This window comes from Nyctibius grandis, chromosome 6, assembly GCF_013368605.1.
Source record: "Nyctibius grandis isolate bNycGra1 chromosome 6, bNycGra1.pri, whole genome shotgun sequence".
In the NCBI taxonomy this organism is placed as follows: Eukaryota; Metazoa; Chordata; class Aves; order Nyctibiiformes; family Nyctibiidae; genus Nyctibius; species Nyctibius grandis.
Window position 1 is genome coordinate 35,628,838 of NC_090663.1, and position 27,928 is coordinate 35,656,765.

The 27,928-nt window shown below is 36.9% G+C and overlaps 1 protein-coding gene across 5 annotated transcripts; it reads right to left on the reverse strand.

Annotated features, from left to right (window-relative positions):
- Positions 1 to 2,594: 2,594 nt before the first annotated feature.
- FGL1 (fibrinogen like 1) lies at positions 2,595 to 27,928 on the reverse strand. Of its 5 annotated transcripts, none has more exons than XM_068403544.1 (9): positions 27,842 to 27,928; positions 26,095 to 26,183; positions 23,134 to 23,209; positions 16,755 to 16,935; positions 13,453 to 13,612; positions 11,259 to 11,356; positions 10,206 to 10,294; positions 9,468 to 9,655; positions 2,595 to 5,530 (listed from the first exon to the last, which is right to left on the reverse strand). In XM_068403544.1, exons 3-9 carry the CDS (start codon positions 23,197 to 23,199, stop codon positions 5,371 to 5,373), a joined length of 942 nt encoding a protein of 313 aa, XP_068259645.1. In that variant the 5' UTR covers positions 23,200 to 23,209; positions 26,095 to 26,183; positions 27,842 to 27,928; the 3' UTR covers positions 2,595 to 5,370. The 5 variants fall into 5 exon arrangements, with proteins under 5 accessions (XP_068259645.1, XP_068259646.1, XP_068259648.1 ...); XM_068403545.1 differs by having other exon boundaries at positions 27,798 to 27,928; XM_068403548.1 differs by lacking the exon at positions 2,595 to 5,530 and adding an exon at positions 5,799 to 5,877.

Genomic DNA, 27,928 nt, shown 5'->3' on the forward strand with positions numbered 1-27,928 from the left:
GTTTTGTTTCTGTTTGCTAATCAGCAGAAGATATGAACTACTGTTGTACTGCAAGGCTTTTTAAATTAAAGAGACCACAATTTAACTGCTGAAATGTGCCATATCTCAAGATAATTAGATGCTGTGAATTTCCATAGGGTTTAAGTAATCTTAGGAGCTCATGTATGACTTCAAAAGTGAGTTAAGGACTAAATTCACTTAAACATTTTTGACTTGTTTTCTATCATTTAATAATTAACTTAATCAGGAGAAACATTTGTACTAGTTTACAAATGTGGTTGCCTAAGAAAATACATGTACAGAGCACCATCTAGTGCAGGATATCACTAACATAAAAGCCTTTCTGCTCACATGTCTGTGTTTAGCTAATTTAATGTGAACCATCATGTTGCAGAAAGTGCCAGCCCAGTGGCTCCTGTGGCAATGTAATTGAGACCATGGATTGAAAATTACTTGGGACCTTTGGCAAGAACAACAAAACTGGATGCACTGAAATTCAGGTAATCATTTGTGAGAACCATATACTATTAAGAGGAATCTGTTTATCTTCCTGCCCACAGTGTTGGGTGATACATTCATTAAATAATTCAATCCAATCTGTTTATAAACTAGGTTGGACACTGATTCTCACAACAGATTTAGAGACCCAACTGCCATTTTAGGTGCCTTAGAGCCTTTGCTCAGCTTCTGCAGAACCTCAGAGCTACCCAGGTTCCTTAAGTCAGGTGTTCATGGGTATGCAAACCACGGTTAACAGGCAAAATTAAAGATCTGACTGTCATTAAGACAGGAAGAAAAGAAGAAAGGAAGGAAGCTTAGATTCTATAGGAGACAGGTAAAAGAAACTTACACACAAGTATTTACGAGCTGCTGAGGAAGGATGGAAGAAAGTGGGCTACAGGGTTTTTTTTTTGCAAAGGTCATATATTGGCTCTTCTGCAAGCAAACAAACATATGAATTTGGCCCCAGGGTTGTTTAATCAATGTTTGGCTATCAACATTATGTTTCTGATGCAATCTATTTAGCATTAGGGTAGGATTAAGGGGAACTGTCTCAGTTAACTGAAGATGTAGCAATGACAACCTGGATTTCATCCTGCACTAAACAAAGGTTAAGATGGCCCTCAGGTACTTGGAAAAGATGATTTTTGGATGAACTCTATGTATTCAACAAAAAACTAATTAAGCATCAAAGAGCCACTAATCACTGCAAAGTTTTACATTCTCTTTGAACAAGCACTTTAACTAACAGAAGATGATAACTTTTCTCTCTCTGAGCATACATTGCATACGGATTTTGGCTGAATGCTCGAAACCTTGCTGATTTCCCAATTCTCAGACCTACTCTGAGAAAACAGCAGCATACACTCAGACATGGTTTAGTGGTGGACTTGGTAGTGTTAGGTTAACGGTTCAACTCGATGATCTTAAAGGTCCTTTCCAACCAAAATGATTCTATGATTCTGTATCCATTTCACAATTTAAAAAAAAACAAGACAGAAATAAGTGGAAATTTTTGAAAATGTAGATACCGAATACTTCCCTGGATACTTTTTCTGCTCTTTCTACCTCTTTTACAACTGCCAAAGAGAACCTACTACTGAAGAAAAAGCTGCATTTTCATTCTTTTTGAGCTAATGAGGAGTAAACTAAAAGAACATGATAGGAATGTTCACAGACCTGTCAAACTGTGGTTTGATTCCCCTTTCTCTGTATACCATTTTGCTACCAGCAAGAAGTAGCTTTGACAGAACAAAACGTACTTACAAAAGGGGTTCAAGAATTGATGTCAGGAGTAACAGTTTGGGGAATGGTGGGGAGAGGTAGGCTCTAGCTAGGCAGTAGAGCTGAAAAGAAGAGTCTCCATTGGAAAGCAGTAGGCCAGACTGCAGTACCTCGGCTCTGTCAATGCATACTAGACATTCTAGGGAAAACAAATGTTGTAGCATAAAAGGTTCTTTTACTGCTCATTTAATTCACCTGGGCTTGTGATTTCCATTCTTTTAATCTCCAATATGTTTAGCAAATGGAAGAAAACAGAAATAGACAACTGAAAATATAAAGGTGTTTCTCTTGAACAAATATTACAAGATGCATTTTTGATTAAAAGCTGTCTTGATTTAAAGCTATCAATGATAGCTATTTGGTAGCTGTCATTATATTCTTTATTAAATCATGACTGACAAAATATTTTCCTTGTTACTTCCTTGATTTTTATTCTTCTGTTGGGTTATATGATTTGTATCAAACGGCATGTATTAATTTTCAGCTATTTGGGAGTTATTATGTTGTTTTGTCTCATGCCTGAACAAATAAACTGGCCTTTGTTCTGCTATCTTGTAAGAATAAAGACTGCCTTAGAACATGTTCATAACTGTTGAGGAAATAAATTAATATGAACAGGCAAGCCAGGCAGAGAAAAGAATTCTCTTCCAAGCTGTACTCTCTTGTCTAGTAGCTACTTAAACTTGCCTTTTGAAAATAAGGGACTTGTTTATTTGAGAACAATTGTATGACCATTTTGAATTACAACAATTTCACATGTTTTTCATGTGGCCAAAAAGATTTATTACACAAAGGAAGGCCATAGAAAGACGGTGGGAATTAAATACTGTATTTGCATATTGCTAGCAGTATGCTAGATGGTTTTCAGACAGCTAGGATATCAAAGTCCTTGTTCCGAAGAGTATTCAGTCCAAATAAACATATAAATACATTGTAACATGTACAAAGAAAGATTTGATCCTCCTTCATTTTATGATTTCCAATAGACAAAGGGAGTCAAATTTTACATCACAATATGACAAAAGCACCCTAACTCAGCTGAAAGATTTCATTAGTGTTCTTTTAAGTAAAGAGGATGGATTTATGCTGCAACAAACAAAATAATTACTGCAGATTTTATGAGCACAATCTGTACATGTTAAGAGTCTTTTTTGTGTGCTAGAGATCCAACTTTGCTGTACTTAAATCCTCCATGTCTTTTATTTAAATTATGTGGAATATGATCTGTCTTGATACTCTCCAAGTACATGAGCTAATCTTTCCATTTTCCTGTGAAAACCTCAGGGTGTGTTTACAATTTCTATGTAATGTCATCCATGTTTTTGCAAAGAATTAAATCCTTTTAGAGTAGCAAAAGAATTTGAAAATCATGGTGGGAAATACTGTACTTACAACATCTTTTTAAACTACTCCAAAACTTCCATCGTATTATTAATGACCCATACCTACAGACCTGCTCATAGAGTTACACAGGAACCCATTTTAAATTCTGCAATAAAATGGGATAAAAAAAAAAAAATCAGATGTTCTGTTTTAATGTTGAATGCTGAATATACGTATATACATATATACATACACATACATACATAGGCTGGTATGCCTATCCTGTCAGATACGGAATTTAATTTGGTTTAACTGATTAAACAAGGTTCCAAATAAGCAGCTGTAGAGCCATCCGTCAGTCCTCTCACGCAGGGGTACAGGGCTGTGCTAAAGGCTAGGAAACTCTAGCACAGTATCTATTGATACATCAAGAAAAAGATTGGTTTATCTAGAATACCTGCTATTACCACAAACAGCACAGACCTCAAAACCTCTATACTGCAGATTTTTATCAGCACCATTTTTTACATGATAATGTTCTTTTTAGCTGCCTGAACCCCATTTTTTTTCTCTACTTAATTCCCTTTTTTTGTTTAGGTGCAATCTGATTTATCTTATTGAGTGATATTGTTTCATATGAACCTCTCTTTTTGTCCCCCAAGTTGTTCTACACATCCTCCCTCCCTTATTCCATGCAATTCTTTCAAGGATTCTTGCCAAACTTTTGGTCTTGGAGGATGAAAATGAAAGGAAAAATGGCCATGCAGGGAGTTATCATTCAGCTGACCTATATTCATATCAATGTAGTTATAAACTGGCTGATAGATTGCCAAAAGTTAGTTTCAATTATGTTAAGCTTGACTGAAACTGACTGCCATGTTCAAAAACTGTATTTGGACAGAGAGAGAGAGACTGGCAGTCCAACCACAAAAGCAAAATTATTTTAGGAAAGCAGGGAAATAAAAGTGTCCAAGTTTGGCTCAGATCCATGTGTTTTTTTAAATCTTCATTTGCATCTGCTCAGCAGAAATGAATTACATTTAATCAGATAGCTTTTTAGTGAGTGTTACTATCCTCTCCATGGCAGCAGCAAGCACTAACCAGCAATTCTTGTTATTACTGGCTATTAGAGTAGAGTCTATTGAGGTGCTAGGCACAAAAGCCAGGGGGAGGCAGAATCTCTGTTACGATTCTTCTTGTACAAGAAAAACATGGATCTGCAGACTGAGAAAAGGGAAAGCCTAGGGAGCCAAGACAAGGACATAGGAAAAGGAGAAGATAATAGGCTTAGAAGCAGAACCACTTTGAAGTGACTGAAGAGGACATTTGAATTTGGAGAGTTGTGGAGTCTAACAGACACATGAAGAAAGTAAAAATTTATAGAGTCAAGCACTAAGAACCTCTAAGATGCCAGATTTTAGTTGCACATGAAATAGACTTCCCTTTACACATGCATTATGTTCAAAGCATATCTCACATGAAAATTAGTTGCAGATTTTGCTGTTTAGCCTTTTAGTAAACTCCAAATGTCAATACATTAAAGTCCAGGTTTTGCTACCAAATGTTACCAAAAAAAAAGAATGGCATAATGGTTACCAAGAAGAAGAAAGGCATAATTACTGACCGTCTAAAAATGTTAGATTGAAATGATGTGACCACCCTAGAAATGCTTCAGCAACAACAGACAATCCACTTCTGTATGCTGGATTTAATTGATTCTAGCCTGGTAGCATCCCTTCTCTTCCTTCAGTTCCCTGCCTCATTCTTTCTACTTTTCATGTATGCTATGTACACAACACATGCAACAAATAAATCAGAGGAATTTACTCTTCCAAAGAAAGTATGTTCCATCCACTGAGTAAACCAGCCTTACACTTGTATTTAAATAGTTTTTTGGTTGTAGTAAGTACAATTCATTTTCATTTCGAGAAAACACAGTGACAATACTGTTTTTTTAAAAAGGTGAAAAGATTTGTAGTTACTGCAAAAGCCAAAAATTCTCCATTGTGATGAAGATGTCCTTATTCCTAGGTGAACACCTGCCTTTTAAAAAAAATCCTGTACACGTATTAGCACTAGTATTTGTATCTACAGATTCATAGGTCAGATTGTCTTGTCATTTACATCTCATGCAACTACTGGTTGCAGAGTAATTATTCCAGATTTATTTATGCATAGATGAGAAGCAAAAATCTGCCCATCTGTTTTAATTTTGATTTATTTGCTGAAAGATTAACTAGATAAATCGTCTTAATAAAATACTTAAACAGCATTAGGTTCAAAGTCTGCTGGTCTGACCTTCATGACAACGGACTTCAGAGAATACCACCACCCATGCCAAGTGTACCAAACAATCCCGTTGTCTGTCTTTGCAGTATAGGGGCCTTTGTAGTACAAACCGTTCAAGTTGGCAGAGTGACACCTGGTGGAAAAGTAAAGGAAAACAGAAATGAGGCCTCCAGTCGAGAAGTTGAAAGCATTTGTAGTTTCTGTGCAAGTCAAAAGTTTTGCCGTGTTTTTAACAGCCCAGTTTGACAGCTGCCAAAATTTACATTTGTGGACTTCAGTGCGCCTAAATAATACCAGTTTAATGAGGGCACAACTGAAAGTGCTTTTAGCTTCTTTGAAACAAAAGTTCTTTTTGTTCTTTCCACACATTTTTTGACATTACTAGGTCTCTGAGTTTTACCTGTTCATCTGTTTCAGTGGAGAATTATCCCAGAGTTGTTCAGGTCATGGGTGGCAGCAGGGCATACACCACACAAAACTCTGGGAAAGAAATACTGTGCTGCTTTTTGTTGTTCCAGAGGAGCCCCTCATAAGTTATGCAGTTACCCCACATGGTATTTCATGTGACAAAACCTGAATACCACCATCACTTTTCCTATTCAGCTGTAGATTTCTATTTACAAATAGATTAAATCTGACAGCTAATTAAACACATGTATATCAATTCACTGGATCGTTGGAGCTGGCATTTTATTTGACTATACGAAGTGCATTCTTTTTTTGGTTCTTTAACACACTGAAGCAGAAGTCCTGTTAGTTTATTAAATGAAGTGGTTAAAACAAACAAACAAACAATCCCCTAGCAAAACACAAAAGGCTTGAATAGGTACGAGCACAACCTTGATACTCATTTGGTTTCTACAAGAAAGAAGTTTAGATTCTTACGTAACCATATGGAGAGCAAAATGGTGGTTTCTTCTGCAGCACGTTGTAATGAATCGGCTTGGTTTATCTGCCAATTCAATATTTTGTTCTAAGTGTTGTTAATATCTAGCTGTTGAACAGCATGAGGGATTTCAAAAGCAGACTTCAGAAAATATGCAAACAGAAAAGAGTCCAAATGAGCCTTATGGATATTATTACTGGCAAATCTTAGTCTCTTTGGCTTTGCTTACACTTCATTAACAACACTTTTTGAGAACTGAAATAAAAACTGTAATAAAAGCCTCATAGGAGAATTCTTGTATGTATATGCTTATTCATTGCTTACAATTTTTAAGCTCTACTTTGGTAATGTGTTGGTTGAAAGCTTATAAACTGCAGATATCAAAAGTGACTTTTTTTTCGAGAATGACAAACATGTTTCAGAGCTGACATAATCTTTCTAGCCATACAAATTCTGCGTTGAGCAGGTACTCTGTCTACTTTGAATCAAAACACAGATTTCATTATAAGAATCGTAATTGCTAAGAGGTCTCTAGATCAACTGAACCCCTTCTTTGACTTCCTTTGATGGAAGCAGGCAAAACATGATTTTGTCAACAGCAACATGAGCCAGTAACAACTCTTAATTAGTGCTGGGAGGCACAAATAGCAAAAATACACAGTATTCTGTAGCTGACTGGATGCAGTCTGAAGTAACTGGACACACTAAAGAAACAACTGGCATGTGATTACTGATGTGATACTCTGAAGCAACATTCATTATTCACAAGTCAATAAACACCTTAAAGTTAGCCCATGATGTTCCTCCTTTCTTTCTGATAGGCTAATTTTTCAATTAAAAAACTTCACTGCAATAGTTTCAAAAGTACAGCCAACGCTCAATTCTCTGTGGACATTTTACCTGAATTATATATTAACTGTATGACAGATGCGGAGAGATGGAGTTGATTCCCTGAAGAACTGTTTGAGTTCTGCCTGGTCTTACTGACTCCAGTACAGCCCCACATGGCTGTAGCTATGCTGTCTCCAGGATGACTGGTGAGGCAGGAAGCTTGAGTTAGTGAGATCTGTGGCCCCAACTTGATGCCTGACAGATCCACTGTGATCATCCATGCATGGTATAACTAAAACTGGGAGTGCTGGGGCAAGAATAAGCTCATGTCCAACGAGACTTGTTAGCTCTTCTTTTACCAGTTATGAATTTACTGACCTTTGCAGTGCCCTGGATGCAGGAAAGCTTATGACCTGGGTGTAGTACCAGAGTGAACCCATCTCTGTGGATTTGTATCCAAGCTAAAAATCACTTCTAGAGCTTACAAAAGAATGAAGAAAGGCCATTTTTCTGCAGAAGTCCAGGATAACAAGTGCTGAGCTGGAGCAAGACCAGTGGCTTTAAACTAGATCTGAACTACTTCTATATGGCGTCACTTGTGTCACATCCCTCAGTATTCATATTATCTGGGCGTTTCTGTATTTCATTAGTCCAGACAGCATAAGGCTGGCTATAAAAAATTCCTTCATAGCTGGGAGCTCCTGTACAAACCAGCCAAGAGCACTAATTCCTTCTATGTTTGCTAATCTGTGCATGACAACGTGTTCTGAGTGCTTTCCTTTCTCTGCCAGTACTGTTCTTTCAGGTAGGATTTGAGGATATTGAAATTTTCTAGTGTTTTGCAGTATTCATTTTTATGTTAGGCTTAACACAAAAAAAGCCAGTAGCAAGGCAGTGAAATAACACTATTAGTAACTCATTTTCATTATCCAGATAGACTGCCACTTCAAGAGCATGAGCTACACAGCGAACTGGCCTGGTAAGAGTCAGCTATCTTTAGTAGTTATGTAGCACCAACTACAAGGTATTAATAACTGTCAAGTTCTGCTGTACAGCTACTTTTGCAAAGGGGTCATTCTTTTGTCCAGCCAATCCAATAATTAAAAAATTTTAAAAGACAAAAAAAAAATGTATGCAGTTGACTAAAAGTGATTGGTGATTCACTCTTAATGAGCTCCATGGCATGGTATCAGAGTTTTATGCTACTTGAGGTCTAGATATTCCTCTAAATCCACAAAAGTTCTGATTTCACAGGAAAAGGATCTCCAGCACAGTTGCCTTTCCGTTTTATATCTTAGCTTTCGTGAGAACTGCAAAAAAACATTGTCTACATGTGATTTTTTTCATATGTCTCAAACATTCTGCTGACCCACTATCCATGCAAATATATAAAAATATATTAAAATATGTAATTAATTGTGAAACAGTGAGATAATAGCCACATCATATCCGCTAAGCTGGTCACAGACTACTTACTGAAACAGAATTTGGAAAATGAGGAGTTAAAAAACAGAAACAAAGGATGACGAAACAGAGAGAAACAACGGAGTTGATCCAGCCTGGCAGCTCTTGCCAAGTGAACTGAGATCACAGTGAGATAGTAGTATGCTTCCCTGAGTTGTGTTTTAAACCTCTCTATTACACAGATAGATTGCATAGTTTCTCTTCATGGCTATATTCATCTAATTAATTAAGGGAAAGAACATAGCTGCCTATACAGACAGTACTAAGCCTACCAGTTTTATCCTTTCTCTTTCAATTGGTATTTTGTATGTAAGTGAGATTTTAAAATTCTTTTACTGAACCCTATTAAAAAAAATCTTCCTTTCAGTCGAGCCATGCTCACTGACAGAAACTGAGTGGATACACGCCCATCTTGATACAGAAGGAATAACAGGAGTGAGATGCTGTGAACTGAGGTGAAAAAAATGAGGCTTAATAACCCAGCACTAGCTTAACTTGTCAGATACACTGCAGTACTGCCACATCTGGTTTAGTGCAACGCAGGAAAAATGCAAGAATGAAGTACAACAGGGATACATGTGCAAACTCTACATGACCTACTTGTGTAAAAACTGTGTTACCTAAAAGGGGCAGAATTATCTTGTCCTTACTGTCTGGTAACAAAGATGACCACAGCCTATGGCAAATACCATTATCACAGACCAGTTTGAGCTGTGCTGTCCCTTCTAAGGTGAGTTTCAGTCTTACCAGCACTGAGACCTCTGGTAGGGGTCAAGGGCAGATTGCAAATATAATCAACAATGCCAATCCTATCTTCTACTATGTGTTATTATTGGATGAATATGCATGAAGCAGAATAGTTGACAATACTGATACAAAATCAAAATACCTGTTAAACCACCAGCCAGACTTTTCCTCTTCAGCACAGTTGCCTTCATAGTTGTCATTATCCCTGTCTCTAGTACTGAATTTCATTCCTCGATGATCAGCCCACCATTTTACTTCAGGATGAAATCCACCAGTAAGTGAATCACCAGCTGTACCAGAGTATTCACCACAGCTCATCTCATAAGAATGCTAATGAAAAATGTGAAAAAAGGGAAAAAAATTCCAATGTCTTTAATATGTCAAGAGAAACCACAAAGAGGAAACTAATCTGTTCCATTTGCTACTATTTTTATGCTCAGAAATGTCATGCCACTTAAACACTGTGTACTAGATAATGAAGGGGTGTAAAGATGCTTACCAAGGGTAACATTTATCAATAACCTTATGTTTAAATGACATAATAAAAACAATATTAGAGTTAATTTGCAGTACATGGTAACAAATCAGAGCATCATGTACCATTATTGTTGGTAGCATCAACAAAAATAGAAAAACTGCTTTTATCCATGGCTGCTAAAACAAATGATTCATGCATCTTACAGAAAGTGTGAAATGGATGTATCAATGTAAACTACTATTATTATATATTTGAAAATACCAAGCATTTGTAAGAAAGAAAATATCATAATAAGGTTCTACACAAACCTTTACAAAAATTAGGGAACTTGTATGTCTATTGTCCGTCTACAGAATCCACATTTTCATTAAAACCTCTAATCATTATTTAATATTTTATTACCTCTTCACCTGCAACTCCGAATCTTGCATATTGTGCAAAACGCCGTTCTCCTTCAAAATCAGTTAGATCAATTCTTAAAGTATAGTTCCCTTAAGAAATAACATCACAAATTATTTTGGTTAAACTAGCCTATCTCACTACTTTTCAGAACAGAGTAGTACAGTAGAAGATTAAAATACTAATTAAGTATGTTTTCATCAAGAATCTTATCTCTATCATCACAGCATACTTGATGAGTTTTTATCTTCTTTATGCAAATTAAAGCATATCTTGCTATTCTTTGTCTTTATTCACCTGATTCAGCTTAGAAAATTTTAGAATTTTTCCAATAGAGATTTTCAAGTGTAGACAAGAAGAATCTAAAAAAAATTCTAAAATAACTGGCCTTATGGGCTTTATATTTTAGTAAGGTATTTGAGGTGGTAATGAAAGGATAGTGAGAATCAATCAATATGCATACACCTAAGAAAATTAGATTTTTATACTCTGAAGATAAAAGAGCTAAACTAGGACCACATCGTGGTGGCACTGATTTCCATATGAATTAGCTAGCTAAGTCAATGGGTAAGTTTTGTATATGCAGCATTCCACAGCAAAGCAGAAGTTGTCTTAGATTGAGGGACTTTTAGAAAGATGGAAATAGCTTTCTAAGGCTAACCTAATCAAGAGCACAGGCCTAGATTTACCTTCACGTAATAGCCTATGCACCCATGCAGAGCCCTGAATAAATGAATTGGTACAGTATACTACCTGACTCTGGACTGTTAGTGATGCTGACTGTGAAATGGGTAGAGACAATTATTGTAAGGCACACCCCCATCTACTGTTCTCTCTTTTGTAGGGACTCCCTGCATGCCAGTGACCCCATGACAGTTTTGAACTTTTTGTTAAAAAACATATATTCAAATGTGTTTTGTTCTGAAACTTGGAGAAGTCCATGCAGACTAACAACAGAACTCAGGATTTATACTAACAAAAGGGGTAACAAAAATGGCCCAGAGAGAGCAAAGAAATGGAAACAAGAGAAGACTATTATTACAATACAAATCTTACCTTGATTAGTCAAATAATGAAGATTTTTATTTCCAAGCCAATATTCACCATTTGTCAAAACAAAATTTCCAAAGCCTTCTTCATAGTCAGTCCAGACTCTGAAAAGAGTATAAATTACTAATTTATCAAAAAAGCAAGTTTGCTTGGATGCTTATTTTATCATACAATCATAGATCACAGAATAATTCAAATTAGAAGGAACCTCAGGAGGTAATCTAGTCCAATGCCCTGCTGAAGGCAAGGTCATCCATGAGATCAGACCAGGTTGCTCAGGGCTTGTCCAGTCAGGTCTTGAAAACCTCCAAGGATGGGGACTGCACAAACTCTTTGGGCAACCTGCTGACTGTTCTCATGGTGAAAAAGTTTTTCCTTATATCCAGTCTGAACCTCTCATTTTGACTTATGTACTTTGTCTCTCATCCACCAGACACCACTGTGAAGAGCCTGTTTACTCAACGAGCTTTCAAACTGCTCTGTTTTCTTAGTGACTTCCTTGTAGGTACAGGCAGGCTACTATTAGGTTCTGCTGAAGCCATCTCTTCTCCAAGCTGAACGAGCCTTAGCCTGTCCTCCTAGGGCAAGTGCTCCAGCCCCTGATCATCTTGGTAGCCCTCTGCTGAACTCTTTGTAGGTTACATATATATATATATCAGAACATTAATAGACAAATATTTTAGACTTTGTGATCTTCACATAATGATTTCTGTTTCTCATGTGTGAAAGACTGAATCCCACACTACATTGGTCACTGAATCCCAGTCCAAAGAGTAGTCCTAAGAGGTACATTCAAAGTGGTTTAAGATTAACAGATTTTAAGACCAAAAGAAAACACATTAGCTCAGTCCAGTCTCTGGTATAGCACAATTTACCCAAAGTGAGAACATTTTTCCTGCTTAAATCCAGGGGATCTAAGTGAATGTGTAGGTGTATCACAAGCATTGTTTCTTTATTTTCTGTGATTTGATTAAGCTGTGAAACTCCTGCAGCTGGATATGTAATTTTGTAAATTGAGGTATTAGCTAGCTGCTTCCAGCTTTGACTTATTGACTGATTCTAATGACTTTTGAACCCATACTGGTGCACAGTTTCAAGAATTAATGTGTATACTGAAAGCATTGGATCTTTTCCCTGTCTACGGTGGCTTTGAAACACTTTCTCAGTGGTTTTGGTTTCATGACATGTTCTAACAGGGACAAAAATATGATCTATTTCCTTGATGAGAAGCAACCATACTTCAACCACTGGGTGAAAGTATTAAGCTGTGGACAGGCAGTCATAAGGGAAAGCAGCCTCTGTGACTTAAGTAGTTGATAGTCTCTGGCAAGGGAGAAGAATGGGTGGTGTGTGGTGATAACAATTGTAAACTGCTACAGATTACTTCTGTATCTTGACTGACCTTATTTTATAAAATAAGAACAGCAAAGTTTTCTTGGATGGATTGCAGTTTTTCATTATCTCTGGGAATGCCTTCTCTATTTCATAAGGGTATTGTAAAGTTAGTTACAGTAATTATAAACACAGGTAAGACACAAATCTACAGAAGAATGCAGATATGTGAAAAGCAAATTGGGCAAAGTGGAGGTTCTAAAAACCTTCTTGTTGCTTCTAATATCTGTAAGTATTTGTGGTTTTTTATGTTCAAATCTCACAGCACCAAATGTTTAACTTCTGGTCATTTCCAAAAAATGCTTGAGTCTTGGCAAAGACAAGGAGGTTTGGTGTCCACAAATCAATTTCTCACCCATCTTATCTTTTCTGGAGGCATTTTAGCATGAGCTACAAATTACTCTGTGGTGGGTTTCTCTCATACTTGTTTGCTGCTGGTATTTCAGTTCAAGCAGATTGCTTGTATTTTTTACTTTTTTAGATTTTACTATTTGCAAAAGACAAGGTAGTCCTTTTCTTGTCATTAAGAGTTCTTGCTCCAGCAATTGTTAATGCATCTGACATTGAAGTGTCCTCATGTAAAATGCAGAAGCTGTCAAAAGAAGACTAGAAGAGATGTCTCCCAGAAGAGAGACAGACAGAAGTGGTATCCCATCTGGAGGCTGTCCCACAGAATAACCATTCCTCCCTATTATCGGAGATATAACAACTAATCATAGAAGTCTAAAGTTAAGATTTAACTTAGCTCCATCTGTTTTAATGTTTTTCCACTTTGTTTCCAATTTTAATGACTAAGTCTAGTACCTACCTATCAAAATTCTGGCTGCCATCAGAACGTCTCTGAAAAACAGTCCAACCACCCCCTTCAGACATGTCACAGAAGGCAAGGAATTCAGTAGGACTCTGGATAGGTTTCATCTTATAAAATCCACTTTGCTTATGGCCGTCACTGTAGATTTCTGCACAATCTGTTCACAAAACATTCATTCAACAGGTTTTTTTAGTCATATACTTACTGACAAAATCAGAAATCAAGTCAGTAACAAAAATCAAGTCACATCACAAGAGTCACGTATGGACCAGGCTAATACAAAGGAAATACCTCTGCAAACACATTTTTATGACTTTTGTGCATTTACTTGTATTTGTGTTGCTTTAAAACTTTATTGAGCTGTAATTATTTTGACATTTCTTTAAAAGATTTTTTCTACCATAAAATACTATCAGTTTTTGGTTTAAATTGACTAGCAAAATAATTCCTCTGGTTTAAGTGTCACTTTTAATTTACAATGGTATAATCCACATTAGAATCCTGTTACAATCATATAACTTCTCTACATATAAAACACACAGTAACCTTTAAAACCAACATGTACATATAAAACACACAGTAACCTTTAAAACAAACATGTACCTGGGGGTCCTAGTGGACAACAGGATGACCATGAGCCAGCAGTGTGCCCTTGTGGCCAAGAAGGCCAATGGCATCCTGGGGTGTATTAGAAGGGGTGTGGTCAGCAGGTCAAGAGAGGTTCTCCTCCCCCTCTACTCTGCCCTGGTGAGGCCACATCTGGAATATTGTGTCCAGTTCTGGGCCCCTCCGTTCAAGAAGGACAGGGAACTGCTAGAGAGAGTCCAGCGCAGAGCCACGAAGATGATTAAGGGAGTGGAACATCTCCCTTATGAGGAGAGGCTGAGGGAGCTGGGTCTCTTTAGCTTAGAGAAGAGGAGACTGAGGGGTGACCTCATTAATGTTTCTAAATATGTAAAGGGCAAGTGTCATGAGGATGGAGCCAGGCTCTTCTCAGTGACATCCCTTGACAGGACAAGGGGCAATGGGTGCAAGCTGGAACACAGGAGGTTCCACATAAATATGAGGAAAAACTTCTTTACGGTGAGGGTGACCGAACACTGGAACAGGCTGCCCAAAGAGGTTGTGGAGTCTCCTTCTCTGGAGACATTCAAAACCCGCCTGGACACGTTCCTGTGTGATATGGTCTAGGCAATCCTGCTCCGGCAGGGGGATTGGACTAGATGATCTTTCGAGGTCCCTTCCAATCCCTAACATTCTGTGATTCTGTGATTCTGTGATTCTACGTCCAGAAAGTCCACAGGAGAACTGCCAAAAGCAAGAGTATGGAATCACCAGCGTTAGAAAAGGGAAACAATTGCTGGACCTGATACTCTTGTCCTTTGTACCAAACAGGTGCAAAAATACATAGAAGACTACCCCCAAAAAGTGCAATGTATGTGTAAAATGATACCACTTCGGCTTGATACCATTTACAGTCTGGTCTCCATTGGTGTCAATGACTAATCAGCATTTACAGCAATGACAAAATTCAGAGCTCATGAAATATAACAGCAATGTAATTGTATAATCTTATCTTTTTTCCTCTAGGAGTTAAGAAATGAAAGTTCTTTGTTTATATGTAATCAACTATCAAGCAGTCATACAGGAAAGACATATAATTTTCAACATTTCTGGTTTTCCTGGCCAAGGTAGGGCTGATTAACTGTCAGATTTTCCCTGAAACACTAAGGAACATGTTGGCTGAACTTCCAGGCCAGTTTGGAACTTTCTGAACTACTATATTTCTTCTCAGTGAAAGTGTCAGTGAAGATCAGACATAGAAAATAAACAGTTTATACTGAAAACAAATATCTGTGTCAGGATTTGAATAAACTCTAATAGAAAACATGATTTAAATAACAGCTAAGTTATCTTTCTAGGGAATGTTTGACTGGCTTATAGAAAATAGCTGTTCTTGTCCATTATTTTCTTAGTAGGTTAGCAAAACACTTAAGCATATTTTAATTTTTAGCAGGTGTATGTAGTGTGGAATTTCTCCCTCACTATCTAACCCCAAATTATCCATCTCTGTTGACATTAAAATGTTACAGCAGTTTGAATGAAATAATGCAGTATCGACAGGGAAAAGCATTTTCTAAGCTGTAAGGAAAGTGAAAAAATAATGGAAAAAAACATCAGCAGAAACTAGGAGAACTTAGGTCTGTTATTTGGAATCACATTTTAAGAAAATAAACTGAGGCATATGCTAAGAAAGGACAAATACCTTCCAGCTAAATATGGTTTTAATAATCTTTTCCAGTAACAAATGAGTCAGCCATAATAATAAAAAAAAGTATTTCAGGATGCTGAATACATAAATAAATATACAGCTAAAATTTAAAGTCAGACTTACAACTGCTTTTAATTTCATTTATTAGTGCTTTATTATATTTTATGCCTTGTTTTATGTTGTGATTTCTTCCAGCAGCATAAACACTGCAAGTATATTCAAACATGGCTATTAAAAATTACAGAAGTTTAGACTCTCTAGCACTGGACAACTAGAAATGAACATCATCCAAGAATCAGACCCCCAAATTGTGTTTTCAATCCAGCTATTGGTTTGAATGGTGTTTTATTGTTTTAAGAGTTTGGGCTTCACTCCAGCTACTACAAGCTAACACACAGCCTTCTTCCACTGCAGAGGCACTGGATCACCACCAGAATGCTGGTGAGATTACAAAAACAACTTAAAACCAATATTTTAGAAGCTGTGATGTCCTGAGCTGAACCAGTCAAAATGGTGCAACATACAGAATATTACTGAAGTGATATGCAGATGTCATTATGCCAGGCTTAAGTGTGTAAATATGGATGTCTCAGGGACTTTACAGATTGGAAAAGAGTTGGTGTGTGCTTGTAACACACGTGACCCTATGGGTTAGAACTTTTTGCGATTAGTCAAAGAAGGGTGTTTAGAAATCTGTAACTGTCTATTAACATTTTGTAGGTGTCTATTATTGGCTTTTATCTCTTGTATTGCTGATATTTACTCTGAATTTATTGTTCACTCTTTGTTTTTTAACTATGTGCTATTAATAAATCAATAAACTGCTTCAATCCTGGTTTGATTTATACCGTGTGACATTAACAACTTTTCCCTGCAGCAGCAGGCCTAGGTAAAAGCTGAACGCTGTGTTTTAAACAAACAATTTCCTATGAGCTTTTAAAACAATAAGTCAATGGACCCAATTGTGCTAAAGCTTCTGGGTATCATTACAATGAATGGAAATGAAAAGAATAGCTTCATTTCTAACCTGAATACTGTCTTTTTCCTCCCAAGTCAATGACACTGTTTTCATCTCCTCTGTCACTGTACTGAATCTCTTTCTTCTCTAAAAGCTGTATAATTTTTAACTGCTGCTGTTTCACACGATGTTCCAGAAGCCTCACCTGGCCCTGAAGTCTTATCTGCTCTTGAAAACAGTTCTGTAGATCCTAAAGAGGAAAACATATTTTATTGTAAAATCAACAATTTTTTGTCATGTTTAACACGTGATACAAAAACCAACCAAGCCATAAATAAAATTTAACTTGAATAAAACATTTGGGTCACAATTTCCTACAGACACTATGTTGACTTCCACCTCAATTGCTACTCTATTGAAAATCGTTTCATATATTACAGAGTGTCCAAACATATACCTGCTTTGCAAAGAGACCTTCTCTTTAGTGGCTATAACTAGCAGCTCTCACCGTGAACATGCAGAGGGGACTTGAGGGAAAACCACTACAGTACAGACCCTATCATAAAGATTGCTTATTCTCTATCACCTGCCATGTACAGAGATTTACTATCCAGTAAGGCGTGCTACTAACGTTGTGAAGGTTCTAAAATTCCAGAGTTTTAAAGAAGCTGCAAATATGCATGAAAAATAAAAGTTAAAAACTTAAAGTCAGTATTGTACTGTGACTTGTACACTTAATTTTGCCATGCAGAGTGGGTGAGAAATGTGACGATTCTGATATGGTGATACCTAGCACTCATTTCACCCTGGTGCAAATAGGGATATGTGACAAGAGAGCTGGAATAACTGTTCCAACTTCTGACATGCTGAATATACGCAGAACAATAAATAATTGTTTTTAGATTAATGACTATGGTAAAATAGCCAAACTGAACAGAACACAATCTAGGGACCTTAAATTAAAACAGCCTGTACAGTTTCAAATAGATATTAAACAAATTTGATTTCAAAATGTGGAAAAAAGCCTTTGGGGTTCTATGATACATTTTATAAATGTGACATGAGGTTTTGCATCAGTAACATGGTGTCTACAATTTTATATGAGCAAACAGAGTTTAGTACCTATGGTGCTTGCATGAGAGAACAACTAGCACTGCAAAAGCAAAATCAGAGGGCAACCTTTTGGAAATCTGATATGCAAGATCAAATATGCAGTACTTCTAAATTGGTGCAACCTTATTCATAGGGCAACATTATTTACATGAGCTAAGGATGTAGACCTGTAACATTTGCCATCCATATGGAAGAGCTGATATCTTAGAACATTGCCCTATCACACTGAACTATAGAGAGATCTGAAGCAGCATACTGACGTGCACCTCCAGTTGCATCCACATACTTTCATTTGTATCAGGCTCAGGCTTCACCTATTTTTCATGAACACTCCCACCAACGTTTCTTCTCACTTTCTTGTTGCAGTGATTTTTTTTTCTTTTATCTGAAAAGCTGATACCATTCTGTAAGTTTCTATGCAGCACAAACATGGTTCTGGTTAGACTGACTTCCTTGCAGTACCATTCACCACAATTCCAGGAATAATCTTTGTGAATTAAACTAACAGTATTAATTAGAATCTGCATTTTATGACTACTACATGCAGATTTTTTCATAAATAATTTGTGGTACTAGTTATAAAGCAGAGGAACTTCTGCTACTGTCAAGGAACATCCATATAAACTGTGTCATGACTATGACCTGTTATTTCTGATAGAAGTAAGTAAGTGTTGCAGGTCCCTTTGCTTTTTCGCTAGAGGGGATGCAATTCACTTTCAACAAACAGACAAATGAACTAGAGACATTTCAAGAGAGTATTTGAAGATAAAAGAATCTACGTCCATGAGTGCAGCAAAATGGTTCCTAGCCATCATGTTCATTTGCCAGCAATATTTAGTCACACTGAAAAATTTGATGATCAGACTTTGCAGAACAATCCTGAATATAGGCCTCTGCTTTAAGTATTTCTGAAGTGTATCATACTTAACTGCAATCTAATATACATGGTGGAATAAAAGAACGGGGAATATACATGTGGCAGGACTAGGCAGTTTGTCAGTGACCTGTTTGAGAGGAAAAGGTTTCAACTGCCTCTCTGGGTTTGGGCTGCCCATGTCAGGCTGCTTTGACAGCAGGTGTGTGCAGACTCCAGCTGTCTGCTTGCTACTAGGTCCTGGGAAGCTTGACCACAAGGAGGAGCTGTAAAGTAAGAGGCATGTTTACCAAACACTAAAATTTTTAGAATAAACAAAGCAGCCTATGACCTAATATCCCTAGAGTCCCTCATACAGCTAGTTGTTGATAGCTGTATGAGATCCCTAGCATACCCTCCTTTTCTTCTAGCAGGAAACAAGAGAAGAAACACACTTAAAATATATGCACATACAGAGACAAACTTGCTACAGTGGCCTAGAGAGATGTCATTTGACAATAATTACTGGTTAATGTGGGACATGTTGCATATTACAAAGAAAGGATGCACTATTTATGCAGTCTTTACAGGGTGGTTGTCTCAACTCCTATCTGCAGCTTCATATAAACCCTTCACAAAAGCTGAGCTGAATTGGAAAATTCAGAAGAGGCTTCCTTGACAGGTCTCTGCAAATTCTCAGACTAGTCCTGAGTGCATACAGAAAATTATGGAGAACTGCAAAGCTGCACAGGTGGGTTGAGAAAGAGTGAATAAATAATTAAAAAAAAATATTTTCAGGCTCACCCTGACAAGCTAATGCTAACTATAGACATAAAGCTGTCAAAAAAACCATGTTAACAGTCAGACCAAATATTATTCCTAATCATATTAATTAAGAGTGATAAAGGAGCCACCATGCCACACTTACCAGTTTTACTGCAGTGTTTGGTTATTGAGAAGGTTAGCCTGTATCAGTTTGAACTCAGTACTCACAACCTTGGAGAACATGGTAAAACACAATAGGAAAGACCTGGGGGATCCTGGAAATGGCAGCCCCTGTCACCAGGCCCTTGCCGTTTCACAGGCAAGACTTCAGGTGGGTAGTCTCTTTAACACATGGCAAGGTCTGAGCCACAAAGAGCTACTTTCAGTTCTGGAGATACCATGAGTCTGAGCCTTTGAGGAGAGCAGCAAAAGGCAGCTAAGTGTGTTTCTTTCAGGTGTAGTGAAAATGCATCTATCAATTCACCTATTCATACTGCTAAAAGCCATTCTCCTACTGTAATTAAATTATATTGTAAAAGTACAGAACTTCTCAAAAAATATTGTCGTACCTTAGAAAAACTTGGTATCTAAATTCAGTGTGTCACTACTTCATATACCACCTATAAAAGGACCTTTCCTTTGAATGAAATTAAACACAAGTCTGCAACAGGCTGTGTCTCTAAATATTATTCTTAACTTTGCATTTTATATTGATCTTTTCTTTTTGTTTACTTAAAAATTATGAATGAATTCATGAAAATGAAAAACTAACACTGAGCTGATTCTCATCTGCTTTACAGACAATACACTCATTATGGCATGAACAGTAATATATCTACATTACACACAGCAGTTTCCTGATGAAAAGGATTTAAGCTCACAATGCTGGTAAATAGTAAGTGACAATCAAGAAATCACCAGCCATACTGAGTAACTACACTGTAAGAAAGAAATGACTGAGTAGAAATAGAGTTTTGAAAGTAACCTACATATGAAAAGTACTGGTACCTGATACTTTGCTTTCTCTCCCTGACTCCAGCCTCCTCATTGACGTCTCTTTCTGTCAACTCCAAACAAATCCCATTACACTTTGCTGCTGGACAGCAAAACCACAATTCTTGTATTTGGAATTACACACCTATTTTTCCCATGGGACAATTACAAGTTAGCTGTGTAACTTCAAGGTGGACCAATGTGGCTTTTAGATCTGCAGGTTACCAGACTGTTCTTTTAATGTACTACTACACTTTTTCACAGGGTAACTCTTAAAATGATTGGAGTTAAACCAGTGCACAGCTAGAGTACTATAGAAGCAAAATGTAACCTAGGGTTATATGAGTCAACAGCTGTAACATATTGCTATTCCTTTTGCTAGATATGGACCAAAGTTAAACTATTTCAATATCAAAATACTCAAAAAAATGTGAATTTGATTGTGTTTGTTTCCAGTGGACAGTAGTGCTCACTGATTGAAACCAGACTGAACATAACCTGTTCTGTCTGTTTCGGTGAAACAACTGTTTGTACTACACATTGAGAAGCAATTATCTAACAACTGCTGACGGCTCTGCTTTTGGACATGTGGTCCCATATTTAACCAGCTGTTGCAATCAGTGTGCATTCACAATCTTTATTTCATTATTGTGTGAATTATTTAGCAGCTAGTGACCTTCCATTAAAATTGATGCTATAAACTAGAATCAGAATACTTTATGAAAACTATAAAAATACAAAATTTTTACTTGAGGTGTTAGTTGCTGTATTTTCAGAATTTAAATGAGCTCCAAAAAATCTCTAATAAGATTAGTGTTTTAATGAGATTAAAATGTGAAAACTTAAAGATAAATTTCAGAATGTTCCCAGATTTTACTCACAGGGTCAGCCAAAGCCCATAACATTCCAAATGAAAAATCCAAAGAAAGAAAACACATTTCATTGTAATGCTTTTTTCTCAGTAGGCTTTTATAAAAATTAGTAATATTTTTCTCCACTGAGCACAAATGCCCCTATAGAGCTACTTATCTGAACAAAAGGCTTCCATAAGATAATATAAGCCATAATAATGATGCTCACCTAGTTGTAAATTCAGCAACCACTTCCACCTAGGCAATTATGAATCAACAATTCAGTCTCCCATGTCCCTGCTAGTTAGGACCTGAATATCAAACTAGGAAGGACAGCCAAGACAGGCAGCACAGGACTGGTGAGGTTCGAAGTATTTTAAGCAGTAGAGTAAGTGTGTGCATGTTAGGGTTTTTGTTGGAGAGGCAGCAGACATAGCAGAAGGTTTTGGGAGCTAGAAGTAAATCACAGAATCATAGAATGGTTTGGGTTGGAAGGGACCTTAAAGATCATCTAGTTCCAACCCCCCTGCCACGGGCAGGGACACCTTTCCACTAGACCACGTTGCTCAAAGCCTCATCCAACCTCGCCTTGAACATTTCCAGGGAGGAGGCATCCACAACTTCTCTGGGCAACCTGTGCCAGTGTCTCACCACCCTCACAGGAAAGAATTTCTTCCTAATATCTAATCTAAATATACCCTCTTTCAGTTTAAAACTGTTCGCCCTTGCCCTGTCACTACTTGCCCTTGTAAAAAGCCCCTCTCCCACTTTCCTGTAGGCCCCCTTCAGATACTGGAAGGCTGCACCAAGGTCTCCCCGGAGCCTTCTCTTCTGCAGGCTGAAGAGCCCCAACTCTCTCAGCCTGTCTTCATAGGAGAGGTGCTCCAGCCCTCTCATCATCTTCGTGGCCCTCCTCTGGACTCTTTCAACAGCTCCATGTCCTTTTTATGTTGGGGGCCCCAGAGCTGAATGCAGTACTCCAGGTGGGGTCTCACGAGAGCAGAGTAAAGGGGCAGAATCACCTCCCTCAACCTGCTGGCCACGCTTCTTTTGATGCAGCCCAGGATACGATTGGCCTTCTGGGCTACAAGTGCACATTGCTGGTTCATGTTGAGCTTCTCATCAATCATCATCCCCAAGTCCTTCTCCTCAGGGCTGCTCTCAATCCATTCTCCGCCCAGCCTGTATTTGTGCTTGGGATTGCCCCAGCCCACATGCAGGACCTTGCACTTGGATCAAAGTGAAGGAGCTTTGATCATTGTTTCTGAGTGTGAATTATAACATAGTAACATGGGAACAAGTAAGAATATGAAGCTGTGGATCTTATTTGAGAAAAAGTTGTATGGCAAGTGGACACGGGATAGAAACATTCTTCGTCCTGAGTGTCAGTGACCCAGAATACTACTGCTGCAGCCACCGCTTTAGGAGTTCCTGGATTTTGCCTTTCTGTAACTATGCTGCTCAAAACTAAAGGTGTTATTCTGAGTTAGCATTATCCCTGAATAGTAGTATAATTGTCTTGTGTGCTTTCTGTACAATGTGCCTGTTAATGCATCATATTCTATCGCCTCCTATTTCACGTCAGATCCAGTAACAAACTGACTGGATTACTTCCTTCAGTGCTATTGCCCAGTCATTTATCTTCCATTGCATATTTACACATTTGTTTCTTCTCTCCATATCGGAAACTTGTCTCCACTGAATGCTGTTTGAGGTTATTTTCCCAGTATTTCAGTATTGTTCTGAATCCTACTTTTTCCTGTCAAACGTCATGCCAACCCATGTAGCTGAGATACACTGTAAGCACTATAGAGGACAAGGTATGACATATTTAGAAGAAACTCTATAGGCAAATTTAATTACTAGAACTTACAGAGCTACCAGTGGCATCCATCAAGCTAGCTGCAAGGACAAAATCAATCATTATAAAAATCTTCATTCTTTGGAAGCTGTGAAGTAGAGGAAAAAATGAAATATTAGTTAACTTAAACATTAAAACTAAATATTTACACCTGACTTCTTAAATTTAATTTGAAATAATCTATAAACCTATAATTATGTTTCTTATATATTGTAAATATAATGTATATTTAGGCTTCATTACAAATGTGTAAAACAGTCTGATCAAGTACAACTCCAAAACCCAGTAAAAACATAATTTATCCTTTTAGGCCACTTTGTATCAGAGCTCTCCATGTATTGTAGGACAGCTGTTCAAACCCACACATTTTATTGTGAAACAATGCAAAAGAAAAATAGCATTTTAAAATGTCCTGAAAAGCAGAGCAATATTCCTTGTTCGTCCATTAAAGCTGGGAGAAAGCTCTCTGTTATATTCAAGTAATTAAAACCTGACTTGAGCTAGCTGTCCTTGAACTAAAGATTTGTGCAACTTCTGTGTGCCATGAGAGGATGGAGATAATTTTACTGTTATAGAGTAATTTTGGGGAAAAAAGCATAATAGTTATCAGCTTTTATTCTAATGGTGACAAGGAAGACATCTTTCAACTAATAGCTATGCATGTTTTGTACTCTGTGACCCATAGCATTTTAAATCACATTATTTCATATGAAAATTATTTTATATGTCAAACCAATCACCAGTGTATCTCACTGCCTTGCAAACATTAGCTGATAATACTTCACAATTTTCTGTAAGGTAGATGTGTGCTTTTCAGCTCACAGATGAGAAATCAAGGCCTCCAATTACTAAAATATTTACATAGGTCATACATAAATCAGTTCTAAATTGGTTAGTTAAACTGCTGCAAGCTATCAACTGGGGAATGTTTCTTTTTTTTTTAAACTTAAAATATTTTCATTTAGCATATGCTAACGCCTGTTTAAACCAAAATATATATCCACTCTGATTTTTCTACTTATTAAACTAAATCAGCTAACTACATGTTAAAACATTTGTGGTTAGACAAAGCATAAGATCTATAATAGAGATTAATGATTCAATGTCAGCATGTGTTTATTGAAACACCAACTTCATGGAAATTCCTGTTTCTACAGGAAGTAATATAAAACACCACTGGAAATCTGGCAGACTGTGCTTTTTACTGTACTAAGATAAACAAGGTGTATGTGTGAAGTATGTTTTTAAGTTCTTGTAAAACTGGACAAGTCCAACTTCATTTTCACCAATCTCTGAAAACCTCATACAAGAGTACAAATTACAGCCCAGCCAAATTTCAAGTTTTCAACACCAACCTATAAAATACTTAGGATGTTTTTTTAAAATTACACTTATCTTATTTAAGTAAGCAACAATTTTTTTTATTTCTAGTTCGGAGTTTTGCTGGTTTGAAAGCATTGTATTTGAAAGCATAGAGTTGTGGGGCCCAAGTATATCTGGATAAAGCTTGTTATACCACTTCTTGCACTGGACTGATGCAAACACAAGGTGTTGAGGGTACTCTGTACCCATTGTCTCATGTTACAGACAGCTCAGATGTTTTTTTTAAGCATTTTGGACATATGCAACATCTACCATTAAGCTGCAAAGCACTCTACTAAGCTAATGTCTATTCCAAAGTAATCCATTAAAAATTATCTATAAAATTGTTTCTTGAGTAGAAAGTGTGAACTGAAAATTTTAGGCTAAATTATTTCTATGTCATAAAATTTCTGAATTTTAAGTTGTAAGTTGTTCTTCATGCTAACCAAATAAATATTATATCATTTGAATTAGAGCAACAAGTTCTGCTACTGTTTGAAGTGGTGAATCGTATGGATTTCAGGCTTAAAAAATGAGAAGGCGGGGAAATCTGCAAGAACTGCCTGGCATTGAATTCTGTTATTAATTTGGATTTTGGAGGTTTCTGCCATGAGAAAACATGCACTTTCACCTTACGACAGTAGTAATTATGGCTATTGCAGCTACTACTGTTTTGAAAGCAGCTATTGCCATCTGTTGCAATGACACTGTCTGTGAGGGTACATTAACTATCTGGACAACCCACAAATGATCTGTGTCTGTTAATTGCTGTCCCAACTCCATGCATATCTTAAATATGTTTTCTAGGAGAGAAGGGACTATATTTTTTTCACTGGAAGATTCATACTTAACTGTGCTACTTCATTTTCTGTTATTTTCTTTATAAAAACACACTGTTCTCCCTCACATTAGTCTTAATATTCAAACTGTTCTATCATGATTTCACTGACTGTGAATGCCTGAATACTGCAATCAATCTTAAAAGGGTTGCACAGCTTTACAACTACAGTCTTTCTAAAAAAAAATAAGAATACTATCAAGTAAATCGTGCATACTGTTCAGAGAAATGTATGTGAGTAACAAAAAAAAAGACACCAAAGTATAGGAATAGTCTCATAAATAAAATTCTAAATGTGATGATTTGAATATATTGCTCAAGATATTTTAATCTTGGAGTTTAATTTTTAAGAAAGGAAGTTAGACAGTAAACCCAAGATGGATTATTGATCCTGTAGTCACTCACAATATGAGCTCACTATGATCGTAAGAGAATTAAGAGGCATATAAAGAGGGAGCAACGAAGAGCTCCATTTGGCAGACCTGTCAGTCAGAATCAGGGAAGACATTGAAACAGAGAGGACACAGGAGAAAAACCATAGAGTGGACCTGAAGTAGGAACAAGGGTTGGGGGGACCAAAGTCTTTGTGCTGCTGTCCTCCCAAAAAAGGAGAAAGGTCAGGAAGACTAGGAAGAGACATGAAAATTCAAGTTCTGAAAGGAAATGGTTGACCCAATGTTGTTGCTCTGCTTCCGTCACTGCCCAGCAGGGAGACCTGGACAAGGTAGAGGACAGTGAGCAGTGCTGATCCTGGAAGGGGCAGTACCTCGTACCTTTGAACCAATTTCTCAGCAAGTATAAACTCCCGTAGTTTATCTGATCCCACAGTTGCAGTCACATGAGATTCACTGGGTGGTCAAATCTACAGTGATAAGAAAAGCGGTAAATAGGGTCAAGCCCCATGTATATTCAAAGCACTTTGCATACACTAACTAAATCAACAGGCTCAGTCTTTGAATTAATGTGGGTAACTGTTTACTCAGTTTTCTACATTTCTACAAAAAGTTTTAGAAAAGGTTATGTTAGTAACAGTTCTCTGAAAGTTCTTCGGTAATACATAAAGCTGAAGTTCTATTCAAGGGAAGCTTAAAATCTTGCTCTAGAAAGACTGCTTTGAAAGCCAGTTTCTTAAACTAATTTATCCACTCATTTAAATATTTACCCTGGTTGTTATATTACTATTTAAAATGCATTATCCAGAAATGTACGTGGAGGGTAAACTAATTAAAAACGTAGGGAGAGAATACAACTGCTGATAAACATTCACACACAATGCAATAAAAACATTCACTCCAAAAAACTGCAAAAAAAATTACAAATCTTAATCCATGTCACAGATGAAAACAATTGCATAACTTAGCAAATATTTTTGTGTTGTTGATACTAGTGAATCCAAAGAGTTAATACATGCTGAGAAACTTCCAAGACTTTTGTTATAACACCTGTGTTTGTTTAACAAAAACAAAAAAACAAATTTGTGCAGGGGACATCCCTTTCCAGGAAAATCTTAATCTCAGACAGTAGACATGTAGATTAATTATCATACATCATGACAGAGTGAGAAAAACTTAATGTAAGATTTTCAAATTGAAAACACAAGCCCTTAACAGCTGAAAAAAAAAAGAATCACTTTCTGTTTTAATGAAATTGAAGTTTAAGGGCAACTCTTGTGACACCTTGAAATTTTATCCATATGAGATTACTCATTTACTATTCAAAGATTACACCTGGAATGTGCACTTCCACAGCTGTGCAGAAACATTTCTCCAAAGCTATGGAATGAAAATTCTAGAAAGGTAACTTTTTCCTTCTCGGTGTCTGGACTTTCTTTCCAGGCTACTCAGGCATTTAATAGTATGTTCAAATTTCCCCTAAATTTGATGTTTTGCAAGTCTTTCAATAACAAGCTACTAAATAGATTTGATGACATTAGAGAAACCCTGTGCTAAGAAAATTTTGAACTCCTAGCCTGTTTTCTTGTTCTTGAATTCTGGAGACAGCAAACTAGACAGAATTCAGATGCCTGTTTCTGTTTGTACAGTGTCAATAAGAATTGCGTTGCTAATAAATACAATAATAAGAAGTTAGAATCTGCCAAAAGGACAGATAATGACTTGAAAGATTTTTGTTTGCTTTCTTAAAATTCAAACTGGTTTTAATGGTTAAACTCATGCACAAATTTTGCTTTGTTTTAATTAGGTAGTGTTACAAAAATTGCCCCATTTTCCTCATCTGAAAAATGGACAATAATTCATCATTTGATCTACTTTTAGGCTTAAAAAGCAGCCTATTTCATAAAGCCAAACATTATTATAAGTTTAGAAAGTACAGATTTGAATATGAGGTTTATTAACTAGCTAGATGTCGTAGCAAAATAGCTAGATCCTCCTAAAACATTCATGCATCTTTAGCAACGCTGCACCAGTTACATGGACTTCAAAAACGTATTATTTTAAACCATATCTATAGCAATTACCCCAAATTCTTCCTTCTTCCCTCACAGGTACCTAAAATGTTTACCTTTACCCTCTGGACAGAACTCAAAAGTTGTTAAATCTTCTTAAGCTGATGCAAAGAATTCCAGAGCCCTTCCCAGGCTGCGATTGT